The sequence below is a fragment of the Branchiostoma floridae genome, chromosome 4, assembly GCF_000003815.2.
Source record: "Branchiostoma floridae strain S238N-H82 chromosome 4, Bfl_VNyyK, whole genome shotgun sequence".
Taxonomy (NCBI): Eukaryota; Metazoa; Chordata; class Leptocardii; order Amphioxiformes; family Branchiostomatidae; genus Branchiostoma; species Branchiostoma floridae.
In genome coordinates this window covers 25,541,945-25,562,788 of record NC_049982.1, presented here as the reverse complement: position 1 = coordinate 25,562,788, position 20,844 = coordinate 25,541,945, and the positions used below count along the sequence as shown (strand labels likewise).

General features: G+C 41.1%; 1 protein-coding gene across 1 annotated transcript in view; it reads right to left on the bottom strand.

Moving 5' to 3' along the window:
• Positions 1-20,844, bottom strand: part of LOC118413199 (attractin-like protein 1) — a 39,108-nt gene that overhangs the window by 7,845 nt on the left and 10,419 nt on the right. Inside the window, exons 9-24 of the mRNA XM_035816416.1 lie at positions 20,525-20,708; positions 19,551-19,705; positions 11,089-11,173; positions 10,547-10,611; positions 10,196-10,336; positions 9,491-9,600; positions 9,007-9,118; positions 8,313-8,495; positions 7,323-7,523; positions 6,359-6,430; positions 5,872-5,937; positions 5,484-5,577; positions 5,034-5,086; positions 4,315-4,409; positions 3,707-3,776; positions 1,170-1,321 (exon numbers count right to left, since the gene is read on the bottom strand). Of these exons, the coding sequence (XP_035672309.1) occupies positions 1,170-1,321; positions 3,707-3,776; positions 4,315-4,409; positions 5,034-5,086; positions 5,484-5,577; positions 5,872-5,937; positions 6,359-6,430; positions 7,323-7,523; positions 8,313-8,495; positions 9,007-9,118; positions 9,491-9,600; positions 10,196-10,336; positions 10,547-10,611; positions 11,089-11,173; positions 19,551-19,705; positions 20,525-20,708 (1,838 nt within the window). The remainder of the gene's footprint in view (positions 1-1,169; positions 1,322-3,706; positions 3,777-4,314; positions 4,410-5,033; positions 5,087-5,483; positions 5,578-5,871; positions 5,938-6,358; positions 6,431-7,322; positions 7,524-8,312; positions 8,496-9,006; positions 9,119-9,490; positions 9,601-10,195; positions 10,337-10,546; positions 10,612-11,088; positions 11,174-19,550; positions 19,706-20,524; positions 20,709-20,844) is intronic.

Below are 20,844 nucleotides of genomic sequence, written 5' to 3'. Positions count from 1 at the left end.
TGGTACTTGTTTCTCGATGCTTTAAGCTTGAGGGTGACTTCTGAACAGTTTCATACAACTAAAATGCACATTTGTGGAGTTATGGTTTTGGAGCTGAGGGGTTGCCGCACAAACCTGGACAATAGACTAAAACCACTGCGACAATTTTACCTTTGCCAGAATGGCTAAGGTTAGGTTTTGGATGTGTTTGTGTGTCTGTGTGTGTGTTAACAGCATAACTCGAGAAGCCTGGGATGGATCCTGATGATATTTGGTAGGTGGGTAGGGATCGGGAAACGAAGGTCAAGTTTGATAATGGACCCCCTAGCGGCTTGCTAAGGTACTGCAGCAGAAACTCAACTTTGGATGAAATAACTCTACAACATGTTGACGGATCGTCATGATTTTTGGTATGTAGATAGAATGAGTGATGACTTACATAATGAGATACTAATTATGCACATCAACAGCTCATTTGCATAATTAATTAGGAAAATTTATAAATCCACAGCATTCCATGATAGGACTTTCAAACTTGTCACATATGTAGCTGGGAAGGAGAGAAATGGCTATAGATATCAATTATGCAAATGACGACCTCATTTGCATTATTAATGAGAAAATATGAACATGTTGACGGATCATCATGTTTTTTGGTATTTAGGTAGCGTAAGTGAAGACCTACATAATGAGATACCAATTATGCAAATCAACAGCTAATTTGCATAATCAATTAGGAAAAGTACAAAAACCCACTGCATTTCATTATAGTACTTTCATCAAAGTTGTCACATATGTAACTGAGAAAGAGGGAAGAGAGTAAGGGGTGTATTTTATTAAAGACTGAAAGAGAGTAAGTCAAGAATGGATCAAAGGATCATCATGATTTTTGGTATGCTGATAGCTTAAGTAATACTTGATACAATTTGATATCGATTAATGGTAACTTGGGATCTAATTTGCATAATCAATGTTGAAATTTTATAAACCAACTCCAAGCATATGATTATAAAGAAAATGAAATGAGTAACGCATTTGTCTACAGACATCATTCTACATAACAAACCTTGTTATTTGGCAAAGGTATGTGTTCGTGGAACTCTAGTTTCAACTGCAAAATGTAAAATTGTAAAAACCTCCTTCCCCCTCTACTGCTTTCCTGCAAAAATAACCGAATCTACAGTACAAACCTGCAGCCAGAAAGGCGTGGTGAAGTTGTACACTATGACGTAGAAGGTCGTGTTCTGTGAGCTTCCGAAGGAGTAGTCCACATGGGAGTACACACTCTTGTAGAAGGTGAAGTCAGCCGCGGACACAAGAACTTTCCCTCCTGGATCAGAGGCTAAATCAACACAGGAAAGTAAAAGTTAACCAGTTTAGCTCCAATGAACTCGAATGAATAAATGAGTTAATCTTCCACATAACAAGTTTTTCCTATTGCCCCTCAAATTGGTTCTGTAATCTAACTTTTGTTGTCAGACCTTGTCAGACACATTGCAATCAGCCATAGGCTGAGATTGCTGTAAATGCAGAAATGTTCGTGGTGGTTTTATGTTCGCAGTTTTCGCGGTGGACACTTCACCGCGAACTTAAAACCACCGCAAACATTTTTCCATGGCATTAAGAGACTACAGTGCTTGGTACTATAGCGAACTTAAAACCACAGCGAACAGTCCTTTTTCCCGCTACTGCGAAATTAAATCTTTGCGAACTTAAATGCATTTACAGTACTTAATCTAATCAAAGAGCACTTGGGGAGTGCTTGGAGAGATGCCCAACAAATTTCAATCCAAGATACATTTAAGGATAAACAATCAACTTTGTGTGTTTTGTTGTTTTTTGTTTACTTTAACATCTGGCAACATACTCCAATCATGAAATCAAGGGTACACCAGTGCTGTCTCCAGGACCCGTCCCTCCGTCCCTGGACGGAAATTTACTCGTCGGGACGGAAAAAAAATTCACCCATTCCGTCCCAAAAAATCTTAATTTCATGACATGAAAATGCAGTTTTGTAAGCTTAAAAAGGCAGGTTCAATAGCTAAAATAGGCTTCCGACTTCAAATTCAATCGACTTTTGCCCTTTCTTCCACCACGCCTCCACTTTCCAAGCCGCGAGATAAACATCGCCTCATGCGGCCCCAACAAACGGAGATGTGTGGAGATCAGAGATCGGCAAAGCGTGCTATTCGCGTGGCGCAAAAGAAGGCGGGGCTGCGGCGTTATCTTACCTAACCACTGTTTTATTTTGCAATGCCGATCGGAATCACCCGGCCCTTATACGATTTAAAATCAACATTAACGGGAAACTGCTTTTCATTATGAACCTGACACGGCAGTTCAGAAATTATCTTCTTTTTTTCTTTTCTCGGCCGTCGTGTGTGTGTCGGAGACCTCAGTAAACCGTCACACTGGTGATCTCCATAGTTCTTTTCCCCCTGGTGCAAACTGTAAACAGACGGCAAACACCATCCCTCACCGTCTACATCTACGATGTGACAAAGCCACGGCTAATTCTTGCAAAATGTATCCTCAAAAGCACGTTTGTGCTTGGATTTGGGACCGAGTTCGCAGCGACGTGTTCGTAAAGTTCCGCGCTTCTTCGTTATTGACATGGTGTTACCGCTTTGTCCGCGCCGCTGCTGGCTGTGATTGGTGGGGTGTTGATTGGATTTGTAGAATTATGACGCACGCCCTGTCGCAGACGCTACTTCAAAAGGCTGCCGCCGAAGCTGCTACCATGGTAACAAAACGTCAAGCCGCATTTTCCAACTCGCTGCAGCTTACATACATAATTTTCGGCGGTATGTAACGCTGTTTTTACGGAGAAATGTCGGGAATCGAACTTGTATATTTTTTTTGCCGACCTTCCACTAAAATTATATGGAAGTAGCCCGCCGAAAAATGTAAGTAGGAGACTATTTTTACAGTGAGCCCGCTTGTTTTGACGGTTGACTGCCGACCCCATCACATGCCCCCGCATAGGCTGCCCCTTACGGAAAGTTTAGCCGTGAAAACATTTTTTGTTCTGCGTAGTTTGGGTTGAGTTTTGGAATTCGGATTGACATTTATTTTATATCAGAAAATAATTATCGGGAGACTGTTTTCTTATCGCAGTATTCTTACCAAGCGCTGTGAACATGACCGCTTGCAATTTTTCTCCGATCTTTTGCAAATCTGTGCCCTTTGGACGGTACTGGACGATGAGCAGAAAGGTGTCAATTTTATCGAGAAATGTTCATTTCTTGATGGTTAAAGAAACAGCAACACGACACCAGCAAAATAAAGAGTTATTAAGCAAAATATAGTATAGAAAGTTAATTGATCATGAGCAACCAGTACCAGACAAAATAGGTGATGTAAACTTCCTTTTAAAACGATCTTACGAGCTGAAATGCGTCAATGTCCCTCGGCCAATAATGCCAACACCCGCGGCGTTTCGAGATCGTGGGGTGTCGGTAGACCTACTTTGCGGAATGAAATTTTGCCTCTGAAAATACGTGAAATAGCGTTTTAGAGGGTTTGAATTTTCAAATTTTCCCGGGGGAGCATGCCCCCGGACCCCCCTAGTTTGGCGAGCGCCTGCGGCGCTCGCGTCGGGCCGAAGGCCCGATCCCCACCCCCCCAAACAATATTAGGGACGGAAATAATTTTTAAGCTGGAAACAGCACTGGGGTACACAGATGCATCGGAAAGACGGCTATCACACAAAACGTGAGAGTCTTACCACTGGCTATCGTAATGTTCATGGTGGCCATTGCTGAGGTGTTGATGGTGAAAGTTACGTCTCTCGATGCCTGTGAGAAATACACATAATCATAAACCCATTATCTTCAAATTAGACAGCAGAATTGTACATTCTGATAGTTTTACTTCTAACTATTAGTAAGCACTTTATAATTTACACCTGCTGTTATTTGTTTATCGTATATCTATTTTAGGAGATCAACATGATATCATGCACGTCAAAGTCAAACATTCTTGATACAAATTTATTCTTCACAATGTGACTCAAAACTGTCTTTTCAAGGCTGAAGTATACACATATTATTATGTAGTCTTCCCTTGCAATATACTACTGTACTAAACAACTACAAGCAAGATTACAACAAAAATAATTCTAAATGGTAAAGTACTGTAAAGCTTGAAGTGTTTGCAGTGGCTTTATTTTCAGTTTTCATGACAGTGTGAATAATATACATTTCCAATATATAACATCAGATTCTATAACAGAATCATTTCAACCGCAAACTCACAACACCTGTCCATGAGAAACTCATTTTCGCTTCTGTCAAATTGAGATTGCACAAAAATAAACGGCTCTCCAGTACTCACATGGCTGGGGATGTTCATGAAGTTGATACCAGTGTAGTACTTCTCATCACTTTTGGACAGGTTAAATGTGAACTGGTAGTCTATCAGTAAGTCATCTGAAAAAATAAAGGGAACCCAATCAAGTTAACATAATAGAGGAATTTTTGTTCCACCCTTTTCCAAGGTATCAATATTCTTTCAATTTACAGTACAAGGAAGATGAAGTTGCCAATGTGTGTATGACAGAAAAAAATGCCGGTATAGATATTTCTTGGTCCAAACATTTGTTGACTTGTTCAAAGGTTTTTTGTCGATTTGTCAACAATACAGCAATAATTGACCCTAACATTGCAAGGCTTTTTTCTTTTACACAAATGCTTTAATCAATCAATCAATCATAAGAAACTATTGTAAGCAATATTTCCCAAATCTAAATTTACAATCATTCACATTGTCAAAATATAAAGGTGTTGTCTATCTCCGTATCCATAGCCCTTTGGCTATCAAGGCACTGCAGTACTAGACCACTGGTAGTGGAGTGTGTTCAATATATACTCTTCTATATACACATTAAGCAGAGAAAGCAGAGTATGTACATTTTGTACTATTTTTCTAGTCTATAATATAATTCAACCGGGGTTGATTTTCGAACCCCTCAACCGTCTAAATGCTGGCAAACACTCTACCCTCGGCTATTGCGTAAATAATTTTATTGATTTGATTGAATGCAATCCACTCACAATAACATGTTCCTGTGACTGCATCCCCAAAGTAGCGATGACTGACGTCACATCTGCAAAAAAGCAATTACCTCTTATTCATAAAACATCTTTTTTAAAATAATTTCTCATCATAAACAACTGTACAAATGTACAACATGGCATGTTCATTCCTTGACAAAGACTGATGCTGTGCAGTTGAAAATTTTTGTTGGAAATTACAGTTCAACTATTCTAAGAATGGCATGTACATGACTGTATATAACCCTAAGGTTGCACAGTGCATCTTCCAGCAATTCTTTAATGTATATCTATAAATGTTTGTTTTTCCTTCTGCGGTTTTTGCCGTGACCACTCCACTGCATATCTATAACACCATATTAACTAATATGTTTCCAATATATTCATAGAGGACTAAAAATTGTTTCAACCGTGAGCTGCAAAGCTGCAAAAAGATATGAATTTACCAACCTGTCACAGCCTTTGCCAATGATACCCTTGGTGTTACAGAAGCAGTCACCATTCTGTGCATTACAGAAGTCTGCATGGCCATGGCACTGACAGACTAGAAAAACAACACAAAGTGGTTAGAGTTGTTCACTTAAAATCTAAAGGTTCTGGGTTTGAATTGCCAACAGGCCACAATCTTGAACCTAGTAAAAGTCTTTTTACACCTTACTTGACTCAGATGAAAATGAATACTAGTACCTAGCTTCAGTTAGGGACGTTATCTTGGTATGGACAATAATCTTGGTGGAAAAGTTACTTTTAGGACAAAAATAAAAAGCAATATATACAATCTACTGCCATTCCTATTACTCCAACATTTCGTCAATTCGAAAAAAGACTGTGCTATTACCTGTGCAATTCCCACCATTTGTAGCATCTCCGTAGTATCCAGGCACACATTGTTCACAGTGAGTACCTGTTGGAGCAAGAGGTAGCAGGATAACTAAAAAACATTGCAAGACTTCACCTCCTTCTTCTCCTTAACCCAACTCATGTGGTTTGTTCAAGTCATAGAAAATAGAAAGTCAATTTCACATTTAACTTAACAGTTTAACTTAAACTTTGCAAATTTCTGAAAGTTTTTGAAAATTCCAAACCTCTTCATAATGCTACATGCCTAGCCTAGGATGTGGGTAGTTATGTATTTGGGAGTGGGGAAACACACAAAGACAAACAAACATACATGTCAGACAGACATACTTTTTTGAAGGATTCACATTGCTGTTTGGTCAAAATACCCACAAGCAGACTACATGTACTTGGTCTATGATATAGGATTGCAGTACTGAACTAGTCCAATAGGAGGCTCTGCTGCTCTAGAAATACAGGTTTGTTACCTTGTGTGAGGTCCTGACACTGCTGACACACGTTGGTGTTGTTACAGGTACTGTGTCCGTTACACTGGCATTCTGAAGTTAAATACAACAGGTCATCAGCAAGGGTTACGGACTAAACTTTAACAACATATTTTCTTCTTGTTTTGTTTGTAAAGCTGGCATCACACAACAAGAAAATAGTCTAACAGGGGCATTTTTGCTAAAAAAATACTGCAGGTGTCCTATTGAATCACTGGGCATTTTTACAAATAGGCAGATATTTGCAGGTCACTGAGCACTGTCCAATATAACAGGCTAGATTTTCTATGGCATACATGTATGTTTTCAAGATTCAGGGCTCGAAATTCATTTTTGGGATTAGGTGCACTGGTGCACCCAGCTTAAAAAATTGGGTGCACCAAATTTTTTTGGGTGCACCACTTATTAAAAGTTGAAGTAATTTAGACCTAAAAAATAAAACTTAGTTACAAGCTATCAAATTCTTAAACATGTATCATGACAGACATTTTTATTGTCTTTCTAACAGTCACTTAGATGTCAAGAATATGATGTACACTAGACTATAAAGTATACTTTGATATTTTTACATAAACGTAATAAAATATTTGGGTGCACAGAAAATAATTGGGTGCACAGCTCCAATTTTGGGTGCACCTGGGTGCACATGCACCCAGTATTTCGAGCCCTGAGATTAATAGATAGAGTAGAGTCGGACACATATGAAGTAATCCACCACTTGAAAATTGTGACAACAGTATGTTGTGAATATGAAGTTCTTCTGAAGTACCGTAGAAAGGTGTTTAACTTGACCTTTGTTTTCTCGACCCCTAGCCACATACCAAATAGCCTTAACATCCATCCAAAGTGTCTCAACTTAAGCTGTCCATAGACGAAAACATATACAAACAGCACCGAAAAATTACCTTCTTGGCAAAGGTAAAAAAACATTGTGCACTTAACCTACCAGGACATGAGGTGAAGTACCATCTGCTGGCGGGACAGACGGTAGTGTTGAGGTGGAAGTCTCCGTCAGACCCCCCCACCATGGGTCCTGCACTGCTGCCCTCCACACACCCACCCAGCCCTGTCTGACTCCCGTCATCACACCAGCCACACTCAGGCTGCTGCTGACACGCCTCGCAGGTCCGCAGGCTGCTGCACTCTCCTGTACACACATGGGACACACATGTCACACCTGTACACGCATGTAAATCATCACACCAGCCACACTCCGGCTGCTGCTGACACGCCTCCCAGGTCCGCAGGCTGCTGCACTCTCCTGTACACACATGGGACACACATGTCACACCTGTACACGCATGTAAATCATCACACCAGCCACACTCCGGCTGCTGCTGACACGCCTCCCAGGTCCGCAGGCTGCTGCACTCTCCTGTACACACATGGGACACACATGTCACACCTGTACACGCATGTAAATCATCACACCAGCCACACTCCGGCTGCTGCTGACACGCCTCCCAGGTCTGCAGGCTGCTGCACTCTCCTGTACACACATGGTACACATATGTAAATTATCACACCTGTACACACATGTCAATCATCACACCAGCCACACTCCGGCTGCTGCTGACACGCCTCACAGGTCCGCGGGCTGCTGCACTCTCCTGTACACACATGGGACACATGTAAATCACCTGAACACACATAGGACACACATGTAAATCATACCACAGTCATCATTTATTTATATCTCTATCCTCCATGAAAACCAGTTTACTTGCCAACTTGTTCAGATTCAGACCTGTACTTAAACATTTGTACCTGATGTTAGTAGTCGTTCAAGTACACATCTCTATTGGAGCCACAAAGTAGACATTGTTAATGTTTCAATCAATAGATATTGAATATGTCATGCATGAAGAAATGATGGTAACACTTTTGTGTACAACACTGGGTGAATGTGTGGGTAGGCTGACTATCGTGTACATACCAGGACACCCGTCAGCCTTAGTGCACCACTCCAGACACTGTCCGTACGGGAAGGATGGCACGTAGGCGTTGGAGTCCACACAGCGCTTCTGATTACTGCACCACATACAGTCTGCCTGGGTGCAGTTCACAATGTCCAACCGATGGCTACAGGGCTGCTTACATGGGGAAACTTCTGCAGTACCTACATGTGATGTAATGAAGGTGGCCATTTGATTTATCTGTACAGTCAAACCTGTCTTAGCGGCCTTTGCATAGCGACCACCTGGCCACTGCGGTCATTTTTTGTTGGTCCCTTGAATTTTTCCTATTGACCTATAAGCATTATGCATTTAGAGAAATAGTTTATAGCGACCACCTTTCCAACAAGGCCACGGCCACGCGATTTCTGATTGGCTGACAGCTGGTTAGAGGTCACCAAAATAAAGTTTAAACCTCAGCCTGGTTTACGCATAGCCTCCTCAAGGTATATTGTGCAATGGGCTGTGGGCAAAATACATGTAGCTTTAAACAATGCTGGCAGTTAGATATGCAATATAAACAGTGACTGCCTTGCTACGTGCCTGCAAAACTGGTGTGTCAAGTTGAAGGGCCCTTATACTGGATACGGAATATGATATGATACTGCTTTTTTCGAATGATGTAAAGTGTTGAGGGTTTTGTGCCCCAAAATGAAAGAAATTAAGCTTTTCTACCTAGTTTACACTCCTCTGCCTGCCAGTGGCATCCTGGCCTGTCCTGACAGTCGTTACAGTTGAAGGTGTTACACACTGGAACTGCTGGGCAGCTCTGTAGGTTAGACACAGCCTGGAGACACAACCAACAGTCACTGGTCAGAATCACACTAAGTATTTACAGGTTGCTGAACAAATTTCATAGTCTGACAAAGAATGATTCTTTTAACGTACTGCGTGTCATTAACAACTGACCTTCTAGGTGTGCTTATTACAAAAAAATTACGCTGAAAATATTCATACTGAAGGAGTGTCTATATCATATGTATAGAGAATGCATAAGTAGGGTCTGCATGGGGATAGCGAGTATCGTACTGTTTTACAAAGCACATGGTGTAAGTCACCACAAGTGAAATTCTGTCGGCTTCTTATGTATTCATTGATACAATCTTTTAGAATGTAACACCCATTTTTGGAGTTTAGTGGTCCTTTAAGACAGACTTACCTCTGTTTGGTCATCACAGGTAGTTTTACAGGTGCTGTCATCAGTACACCACTGACAGGTGTGTATACTAGTCACACAGGTGCCACAGTCACTAAAGGTGCCACAGGAGCCTGCATGGGGGCACACACAATCATTTATTAGCCAAGTACATGTACAGCTTTTTTAATGGTTTGCTCAATGCAAGGTCTTTACGACCACTTCTAGGCAGTATACTAAATGAAATGAATGGTAGAAAATTATAGAGCTGAGAGATATCGGCAAACGTTAGTTTTTACGGCTTGAAGATTGTATACAGGCGAGAAACAGTTGTCATTGTGAGAGTTTAATACTTTGGCAGTCTGAGGAAGAAACTGTTGCTAGAAACTGGAAATTGGACAGTGTAACGTTGTGAGCTGGAGGGAAGCCTGGTATTATGCTTTATATTTAACCTCATCTTTATGTTTTTAGTGTGCCTGTTTGTTTATTTGCTTGAATGTGTGTTTGTTTGCTTGTGCCCTGGTAGTAATTTCAATACTTTGGAGAATGGCAGGAAGTAAAGGGGAAATGGTGTAACCATTGACTGACAGGAAGAGGTGATCTTATTCAAAGTAGATTTATAATTAGAATCTGATTCAGCAAGATTGAATAAAACAAAAAAATCACACAAAATATTTCACAGAGATTCACAGAGGGATTTTCTAGTTTGAAATACAAAGAATAGCTGACCTGTGATTGGTGGACATTGCCTAGTCTCGCCCAGCTGTGCGGCCGCCTGTCTGTCCATACAGCCGACCTCCGTCCACACACACACGGCGCCGGGCTGGGAACTGGTGCACACGTCCTCGTCTTCTATCATGGCACAGTCACCTGACAAAACATTAGCCAATCAGAAATGAGAAGCTCCATCTGGCAGAGTATGGACAAACTGCAAGTTCTTGCATAGACAGGCACACCAAAAACAATACTTGGACACCCTTGGGAGACCTTACTTCTTTTTCGGAGATGTACAAAACTGCTGTGTTAAGCCTAACAAATAGAAAACTGGTAAACTGGTACTATAAAAAAAGCTACCTCTACCTGTGGAATACATCAGGATGTCCCCTAACAGAACACTGTTGAATCCTCCAAACACCACCATGGTCCTGTAGAGACATAATGATTATACAAATTGAATGTGCATAACACCAAGTACAAAATGTATTGTATACTAGAAAATAGACAGCAACTGATTTTGGGTCAATAGCCCGGTAACTTGAAAATTGATTTCTTCGTCATTCTGTTTATCTGCACATTCTATACACTCCCATTTTTTCTTAATTTTTAAATTCTCAAAGTTTATTCATATTGATCTCGCAAGCTCACATATTATTTTCTGTACTATCATGATGAATTCTGTCCTAAATTGTATACAAGTCATGTAAAGATTGCTGTGGTTTCACTGCGAAAACACTTGTTCTGTCTTCTTCCGACCTACCAGTTGTTTTTACCCCCCCCCCTCTTTTTTCTCCCTACAGCGCACTTAAATCTCAGTGAACATAAAGGCATTATTTTACAGTACATGTACATGTACAGAACTACTTTTCTGCAGCGTTAGAACAATGAGTAACTCCTAGTCTCACCTGTTGAGCACTATTGCTGAGTGGCCAAACCTGTGGGGCTGGTAGTCAGGACCTGGGCCAGGTAGGTGCTGCCAGCTGTGACATTCTGGAGTCAAACATCACAGTCATTAATATGCAGGTTGTATGTAAAGGAACGTTTGTAATAAGCCAGTTTACAGTTTATACTGCGCATACATAGTAAGATGCACTGTGGCTAAAACGTCACAAAGTTGAGGCCCCATGCGACATAACATGTCTGGACATATATTAAGCATTACTTGCAAACAATTCTTGTCTAGTCGACGTTAAGAATCATCTAGACAAGAATTGTTTACAAGTAAGGGGCCTTCACCTTTGACATATTACCCACAATGCAGCTCACTGCACATGTGCGATTCAAACAGTGAACTGTGTCCAGTATTATTATCAGCCGGTGTAATTCTATAAAGAGACTACAGGGGCAAACTGTGACTACAAATCTATTATTGAAAGCAAATGCCAGAGGTCCACAATGTTATATATAAACAAATAGGCTGTCAAACATAACATGAAATGGAATATGCCAGGGGGATGGCAAAGGTCATTCCCACAATGCACTGCAACCCCAAAACTACAGACTACAATGTACCAACAAGGAAGTTCCAATTTGAAATATTGCTGTGACATTTTCTTGAAATTATAATACTATAAACTTGCCTTTATTCATTTCTTTGCATAAGACATTTCAAAGGAATAGAAATCAAATAGAAGAAAACAATTGCAAGTTGTCTTTTTTACTCTGTTGATAAATCACGACAGACAGTTTTGGAAATGTGATCTTAAATTTTAAGGAACAACTCTAAGAAGCTTAATGAGTATCAAGATTACAGAATAGCACAAAAGGAGATACCAGTCAATCATGCTCTATTTAAGTGTTTGCATACATTGCTAAGAATTTAATACAGCTAATGTCACACGTAGACTAAAATACTTGTTTCTATAGTAAGTTTAATTCACAATGATGTTACTATTACACCATGGTTTCCTTTATTGTCAGTGATCAGTAATACATGTACATCTCCTCTGTTATATTCCATTAATAATATTGTAGTGTAACATGTGTACAGACTGGTACACAATATGATTACATGTGATACATAACAATGAACACTTAATATATACATTTCTCCATACAGATACTTGAGCATGTTTTGACTTATACTTGCTCATCATCTATCACAAGATCATTACAACCACTGATAGTCATCACAGAGACATCCTCTTCAAAGTTGGACTGGTACAATCATGTCATGTACATGTAAGTGATGAAGCATGCGTCAAAACACTTGGAAAATATGTAACCTCTAATTTCCTGTGGTTGACAAATTACAATTAATTGTTAAATATATCTGTCCATTATGTCTTGAACCTTCAATATGACATTAAATGTATTATGAACTGTTGCTTAAAAACATTGGGAGTAGTATAATGGTTATAACGACAATCACATAACACTGTTCATTGGGTACCATGTCATACAATGAGCTAGTAAGTGCCTCAGGTGACATACGTACTGTGATTGCTGTATGGTTGAAAAATGAGGGAGTATTCTTGGAATAACAGTGCATGTGCCATTCAAGGTTCAGCAATCTTATTATGGAAAAGACTGCCTTGCTGACAAACCCTTTCGCTGGCTAATTACAAGACAGGGATGCGCCAGGTCTCCCGTCACAATCTGCTTGTAAATTCTACAGCTATTGTACACCTATGACCTACATTGTAACCACTCCTAAAACTAGTTTGTTATCTTTAATTTTTTGGTGCCATGACTTGTTCATATGCCTTTCTAGCAGAGTCTTTGATGGATCTGGGGACCTTATTGAACCCAGGTAGCCGGTTGGCCTCTGTCTGCTGCCCCCTGGTGAAGTGGTGAATCACCTTCTGCCTGTCCTGCTGATGTCCATACAGGGTGGCCAGGTAGTAGTGAGCAAGTGGCACATGGTAATCACACTCTGGTGCCAGCCTGAGGTAGTGCTCAAACTGTCTGATTGCTTCTGTCTCAAACAATGCCTTAGACATTCGGGCTGTGAGGTACACAGTGTACAAATGATCCTGCTTGTACATAAGGGAACTAGCCATAACTGACAGGACTAAAGCTGCCAAACTTGTTTTTTGGTCAGTCTCCTGTGATGTTATTGTTGTCTGAGGCTTTGGACTTGCCCTCCATATGGCCCACCCTAGGTAGCAGTAGATGTGGTGCAGGTGTTGGTACAGCCAGTCTCCAGGTCCGTGCTGTAAGATGGTATCAACCACAACCTGCAGGGACAGCACTCGGATGTCTCCATGTGGCAGTTGTATAGCTGTCAGTAGCAGACAGGTGGTGTCCATAGGGTTGACCTGTAGCTGGGAGGCTGTAAGCTGTTTCAGTTGCACCTTATTTAGGCTCAAATATGTCTGTTCATACAGATATCTACTTGTGATATCTGGTGATATTAACATGTCATTCTGCATGAATCCCAGCACCAAGGCCTTTAATCCTTCCACATCTGTATACCCACTGTTGGTCAGGATTTCTGCTCCTTTCTCCAATGACCTGTAGGACTTGATGCGACGTTGTGCTGTAGGTGAGTCCTTGTACTTCTGTTGTATGGCTCTCCGCCACTTTAATGGCCCTTCTTCAACTTCTTCAGCTGAAGCGATGGACATGGCTGCTACAGAGGACACATCTTCAGGCAGGCCTGAGTCTCCTTCTGTTGTTGAACTGGGTAATGACTGTAAATGGAGGAAGGAAATAAATAACTGCTATTACTCTGACAATTGTCTTAAGGTGTGTCATCTTTTTGCATGACAATTTGTGATAGTGCTTATTAGTAAGCATTTGTACAAATCAACAATATATGAAATTAGTACAAATTTCATGAAAAGGCACAAAGCACTATAAAAAAACATTATGAATATTATAAAAAATGGATAAATCACAATTCTTTAAGTACAATCTTATGAAAACACACAAAGCACTTTGCTAAACATCCGAAATGTTTGAGAGTGCATGTACCAGTTAATGTTAATAGGGCCTTCACACTGAAACCGAATCAGCAGGAATCAAGCAGAACCAGCCGGAATGAATTATTTGCAAATTTCGTGCCACATTCGGAGCTATTCGGGTGGGAATTCCAAATGGGCCTTATATCCCCTTCACACGAGAAGGAATAAGTCAGAAAGCCGTCAGAATGAAAATTCCTTTCTATTCCTGTCCATTCGTAGTGTATTCTAGACATTCCGACTACATTCCAGATATTCTATAGGCAGGATTCAAGATGGCTTGCCGTTTCGGTTCTCCATCGAATGAGATAAAAATGTTTCGAATAATGTTGGAATGCCGCAGAATGCGGTCAGACTGCAGTTAGAATAGTTAGAATACACTTAAAATTCACTATGAATGCCATTCGATATTTCTGCACTTCGATTGCAGCTCAACAGTTTTTAACATGTCAAAAACTTTCAGGCTAGCCAAAAGAACGGGCACAAATAGCTGTTATGCAGTTAGAACACATACGAATTGCCAGGAATTGCCTGGAATAGAAAATAATTTTCATTCCGACGGCATTCCGGTTCGTTCGTGCTCTCGTGTGAAGGGGGCATAAGCAAATACAAGTGCATACTTCATACAAACAAAATGCAATTAGTATTTGAGCTTACCTCTTCCTCCATCATTCCTGCCCACTTCCATTCCTCCCCCTCCTGGTCTGTCTCTGCTGCCTCTTCCTGTCCCTCCTCCTCAGCAAACCACCACCCCTCCAGCCCCACTTGGATTGGTCCGGTCCACCCAATCCTGTGCAGCTCATCCTCCAGCAGCAGCTGCAGACAGGTGCGGTCACTCCCCTGGTGGATTCTCTGGTTTAAGGTGCGGATCACCCAGTAGCCAGCCTGGGGAAAGAATGAATACTGTAAATCATGAAACATTCACGATGGCTCGATTTCTGGTTAATAGGATTTTTCGTCAATCAGTGACTTATCAAAGGTAAGTAGAACGTACCTCCAAATTTTCGATGGCTATCCAGTCCATCTTGTTCACGGAGTGACCTAGTTCTCGCGAGAGTTGCGAGAACTAGGTCAAGACTTGCGTGGATCTTCTGTCCCCCACCCCGCCTCCTTCCGGAGTAAGGGTAAGTAGGACTTGGGCAGCTCCCAGCCATCATTCCGATTCAGCTTTGCACCTTCCAACTGGATGTGAAGGATCTCTTCAACGAGGCTCGATTTCTTCATTTACTTCACACCATGGAATCATCACACCACAAATATAACTACAGTAAACTGTAACAGTAACGTCTCCGGTCCTAATCCCGCTCTATGGTCTACAAGAATGCACACTTCTTTTGTAAATGTGCACTTGACAATTAACCCTTGTGAGTTGAGCTTCAATCTTGTACAGTAACATATAACCGAGATTAAAGCTTTACAGCCTTTTTGCGCTTTGCGTTGGAGCGTTATAACACGCGGGGAGCTACAGATGTTTTTTGGTTCATTTGTTTGTGGAACGTTCCATCGCAAAAATCTGTGCCCTAATCCCGAACTAAATGCAACTACAGTGTGATTTCTTGACATACATGTAGTCAAGCATTTAAAACACCAAAACTACCATTGAAATAACACTTGATAACTATCTTTCTGTCCCAAACAGTGCTCAGTCTTTTCATTCTGCTAACCAGTGCAATGCAGTCCAGTATACACCTTTCTCACGCGGCGGCCATGATAGATCGAAGAAGAGGTCAATGAGGCAAAACTTATTTCTAAAATCAGGTCCTATTTAGTTTTCCCCCAAACCACACAAATTTTCATGATATAAGATAGAATAATAAATATTACAAGAAGTGTGCTGCACCGAAAGATGTAGCAATGTAGAGTAGTGTAGACTGACCCCATAGTCCCTTAAGGGATGCAAAATAAAAACATAATAATGCAAATCTTTAACGAATTTGCAGCCATTCACTTATTGGTCGATTTCCTAATTGGCAGGCTACCATTGGTTGAACTGCTAATTATGATAGACAGCCTTTTGTTTGCCACATTGAACTTGTTTTAGATCTATCATGGCCGCCGCGTGAGAAAGGTGTATATTATCGACGCTGTGTTGTGTTACATGGTGGTGGTCACATGACTTTGAATCATGTGATCGATAAAAATGGCGGACCCGGAGATGTGTGAAAAATTGCACGTCGTGTTAGCTCCAAATATCCAATAAGAAAGACACTGGCATTACAAAGGTATAGCTTGTTATGAAGATTATCTCTGTTTATATATACATGTGGCGTCATGCAGGAATATTACGTATTCTACACTGAATAATTACGACGTGTTGAAGACCATGTTTGCAAGCTGTTCGCTTGTCACCTACCCTTAGAACGGTGAAATTCAAGCAAATTTTCAAGCGTTGTTTGTTGGTGCTTACAAACTTAAACAGATGTTTTAACCCTGTGGTATTTAAGAGAGTAAATTAGTCAACTGTCACGGCCCATATCATGAATGGGAACTCATGCATATCACAGCACTGCTTGTTTTTCCAACTAGTTCGGGATTAGGCATGGGGTGGGGTTAGGACCGGAGACGTTAATTATAAATTCATTCAATACAAATTTGAAACACTGCTACAACAATGTTTTTTTTGCAATTGCATATCAGAATGACAGGATGAAACAGTCACTGTCATCTTTTTGATATAACTATTACAATCAAATCATAAAATCTTAATACTGTGCTGCGTCTTACCAGTGTAAGGAACTTGACTCGCACCAGAAGTGACCCTTCTGCTATCTCTTCTACTTGGATATGTCGGTCTCTTTCCACCACTCTGCGAATGGCCTCGTCTGTTTGCTGTCTGTTGCCCATGTAGAAAGCTGCCAAGGTTGTAACTCCTGTAGCCACACCTGCAACCAGACCTGCACCCACCACACCTGCAGCGGATTCTGCAACCTTGCTGGCGACCAACGCCGCTCCAATAGATGCCCCAGCCACGAGACCTCCTGCTGCAAGGCCTTGGCTCTGGATCCTGATGGTCGCTCCACCAAAAACACCCCCCACTTGGCCTACAGACATCTGCAGAGCTGGCATCTGACCAGCAGCTGGTGGGCCAGCAGGTGGCACATTGTAGTGCACCTGCCCAGCTGGTTGGGGAGCCATAGCAAAACCCTGGAATGGTTGTGCAGGTGTTGCAGTACCATAGCCCTGTGGTGTCTGCCATGGGACTGGGTACCCTTGTCCTGGACCATGAGGTGCTACTTGGCCTGTCTGTTCATGGTGATGGTCACCTTGCTGCAAAGGTTGGAGACAAAGTCAAAATTTATGCATATTGTACAACAATTGTAGCAGGAACAATGTTGTATAAGACCACAGCCTAATTAATATAGACAAGTATAGTCTACATGTAGATTCTAAGCGATACAATATTGATAGAAGACAAAGTGAGGTGTCTTGGATCAGGGCTGAACTGTAATTTCCAACACAATAATTGGACTTGCTCTATTGGGGTAATATATTTACCCTATAACTATACTTTTTGGCTACCCTACTTACCTTAATTGGGGAAGTCTAATTTTTGTGTTGGAAATTTGATTTCTACCAACACAGATTAACTTTCAAGTTGCCAATTAACACAATAATGACATATGTTAAACTAAGCGTTAAACCGCTAATGCCACAATGCAGAGGAATGTCAAATGCCCACCCCCCTCCCACACCTGTGCTGGCTGGAGTTCTCCTTGCACCTCCAATTCAGCATCAGGCGGCGGCAGTTGGCCTTTATAACCTCTTGGCGGTTGCCTTGACATCCCATCAGCCATTTTGCTGGAAAATCTTTGTCAGATACCACACAGAAGTGCTTTATTTTCAAAGCAAAACCTTCCGCCACGTAAAGAACTGCAGTAACTGTGACTGTGTTTACACAGTGACCTGCAATGTTGACTTTGCCCCACCTACTGGAAACATAGTTAATGTGTAACTTGACACCCATCAGAAAGTTCAGGTGCTTGCAACTATGCAGTTATGTGTCCCATGGTTAATATGCTAATTAGCTCTCAACTGCCGTAACAGGTACTGGTACTGCAATACAGTTTTGTGAAACAAAAATAAACTGTATTGTTTGGTCACCACTCATGAAGATATTGTCAATTATAGAGGCAACCAAGATTTGACATATCATAAGCATAATATAAAGTAAAGTACAGGTATATGTCTGAGTTACATGCTCTTTCCAGTGATTGTTTCTCAATCTTCTGATGTAATTTTGCTGGAAGTTCAGTAAAAAAAAAAAATTCCAGCCATTTCATTCCGGAAAACTGGATAATGGTTATTAATGATTGATGGGTATTCTAGCGTGCAATAACTTGAATAAGTGTCTGAGTAGGAGAGTCTATTATAATGTGCAGTCTGGGGTAAAGATAAAGTCTGGGTTTGCTGTGTTCATTGTCACCTCCGTGTAGGGAGGCATTGTTTTTGGCATGCATATTTGGTTACTTGCTTGTGTTTCTACATTGTATCTCCATAATGTTATATTTAATTTAGGCATAAATCACCACATTTTAGGAGTGACAGAAATTCCAGAGATCGGAGAGTCAATAAGTAATAATTAACATTGGCTGATGGCTGACAGAAACTTCGAATTCAGATCATGGGGTCAATGAAAGATACTGAGACACTGACAGTCTTATAATTAAAGGGGAGGTCTTGTTTTCTGTCTGCTAGTCAAAGCTTTATTTGCATACTTCTGTTGTATTTCCAAAATGTAGTAACAGTTCAAAAATCTGGTTGACATAAAGTCTTCTGAACGTACATGTGGCAAATATTCATGTCACCAAAATCCAGGACTGTCTGCCTAGTGGAAAACTGCACAAAAACGCAACTTCCAATTTTGAATGTTTATTTCAACGAATTTCTAGACACTTGCGAAGTTAAGGCGCAGCTGTTGTCATAAAGTATCAAATGACAGTTGCATCCCCAAAACTTGCAATTACACTACTGGTACAACATACTGTAAATGCGTTTAAGTTTGCGGGGATTTAATTTCGCGGTAGCGGGAAAAATGACTTTTCGCTGTGGTTTTTAATTTCGCGATAACACCATAGACTGCAGTCTAATACCATAAAAGAAAAATGTTCCCGGTGGTTTTAAGTTCGCAGTGAAGTGGTCACCGCAAAAACCGCGAACATTAATCCACCGCAAACATTTCTGCATTTACAGTACTGACATAACAACAAAAGCCTTATGCTAGTATACAAATAATGGAGGAAACATACCTGTTATCCTGCACTTGTCTGCAAAGTGATGATCCAAAAGCGATGGAAAGGCCACGAAAGATGGACGACTTCACAAAATGGAGACAAAATTGCGCAAAACGCACAAGCAATGCATTGTGGGAATGGCCTGGGACAAGATGAACCCCCTTGGAATAATTTTAAAACACATTTCCAGTGCAACAGGGCCCCCTATTGGACTGGTTCAGTACTGCATACCTAGGTCATAGGCCAGGTAGTCTGCTGAGAAGCACTTGGCGCCACTGCTGGTGGACGTGTCGTTGTGGGTGTTCCCACCGAACACCAACATGAACCCTCCGATGGTGACAGCAGAGTGGAGATAGCGAGGAACACCGCTGCCTGGCAGTACAGACCTGGACAGATACAACAAGAAACATCAATCCTCACATGGAAACTTTATGTCTAATTCAGACATTTAGACATTCCTCTTACAAAACAGCTCTACAGAAGTGTATATTCCTCAACTTTAAAGCTTACGTTCCTTTAGAAAAGTAGATCTTCCTTGGCTTTTTGATTGTATGACATTTCTCTTGGAACCATACAAATTCTACTATACCACACTTTCACCAGCACTCCCTGTGGCCAGGATAATGATAACTAACATCGTGGAAGACTAAGTCTCAGCATTAGCACACAGCAGTGTACAAAATACTTTTTTGAGCCAGGTTGCACAGTGTGTAACCACAGTGTGCAACCTGGGGCAAAAACTAGGTTGCACAACTGAATTTCAAGTTGCACCACCCACCTACAATTCACAAATTTCTGAAAAATAGGTGTTTCATCAGCATGTTTGGCTGATATGAAACGGAGCTATCTTGGTCCATTTATTTCTTCAAAGTAAATTGACAACAAAATCAAGTTCTGAGGCTCAAAATCAAAGTTGCACCCTGTGCAACCTTAGTTTAGAAGTAAATTGCACTACCCAACAAGTGGTTGCAATGTGCAAGTGGGTATTTTGCACGCTGCACACAGATATAATGGCTGAATCTTGGCATGTTGCTTAAGCAAGGAAAGTTGTGCCCTACAAGTCACTTATAAGGCACCCTAAGGGTCAGTACGAACAAAGAAACAAACTTTACAAATCTGACTATTGAACAGTTATCTAGTTATCAAGTTCAAAGCTCCTGTGTTACATGTTACAAACCAGATTCAAGTGACCTTTTACTACTCACCATTGTCCAGTTTCAGGGTCAAAAGCGTACGTGAAGTCTGACACCGTGTAGCGGTTCTTCTTCAGCACTGTGTATCCCCCGTGGACGTAAATCTTCCCGGACACCTGGTCGTACACGCTGGTGTGTCCGTACGACCCGGACACTGCTGCCCCAGACGTCTCAACAGACCTCCACTTGTCAGTAGCTGCAAGGTCAAACAAGAGTTCAAAGATCTAATCATACCTCCATGAAATATTGAGTCTCTTGTATTTCTTATTTGGCGTGCGCTGATTTGATTACATGGACAAAATGCCGCCGAGTTGGTGCATGTAGTTCGTACG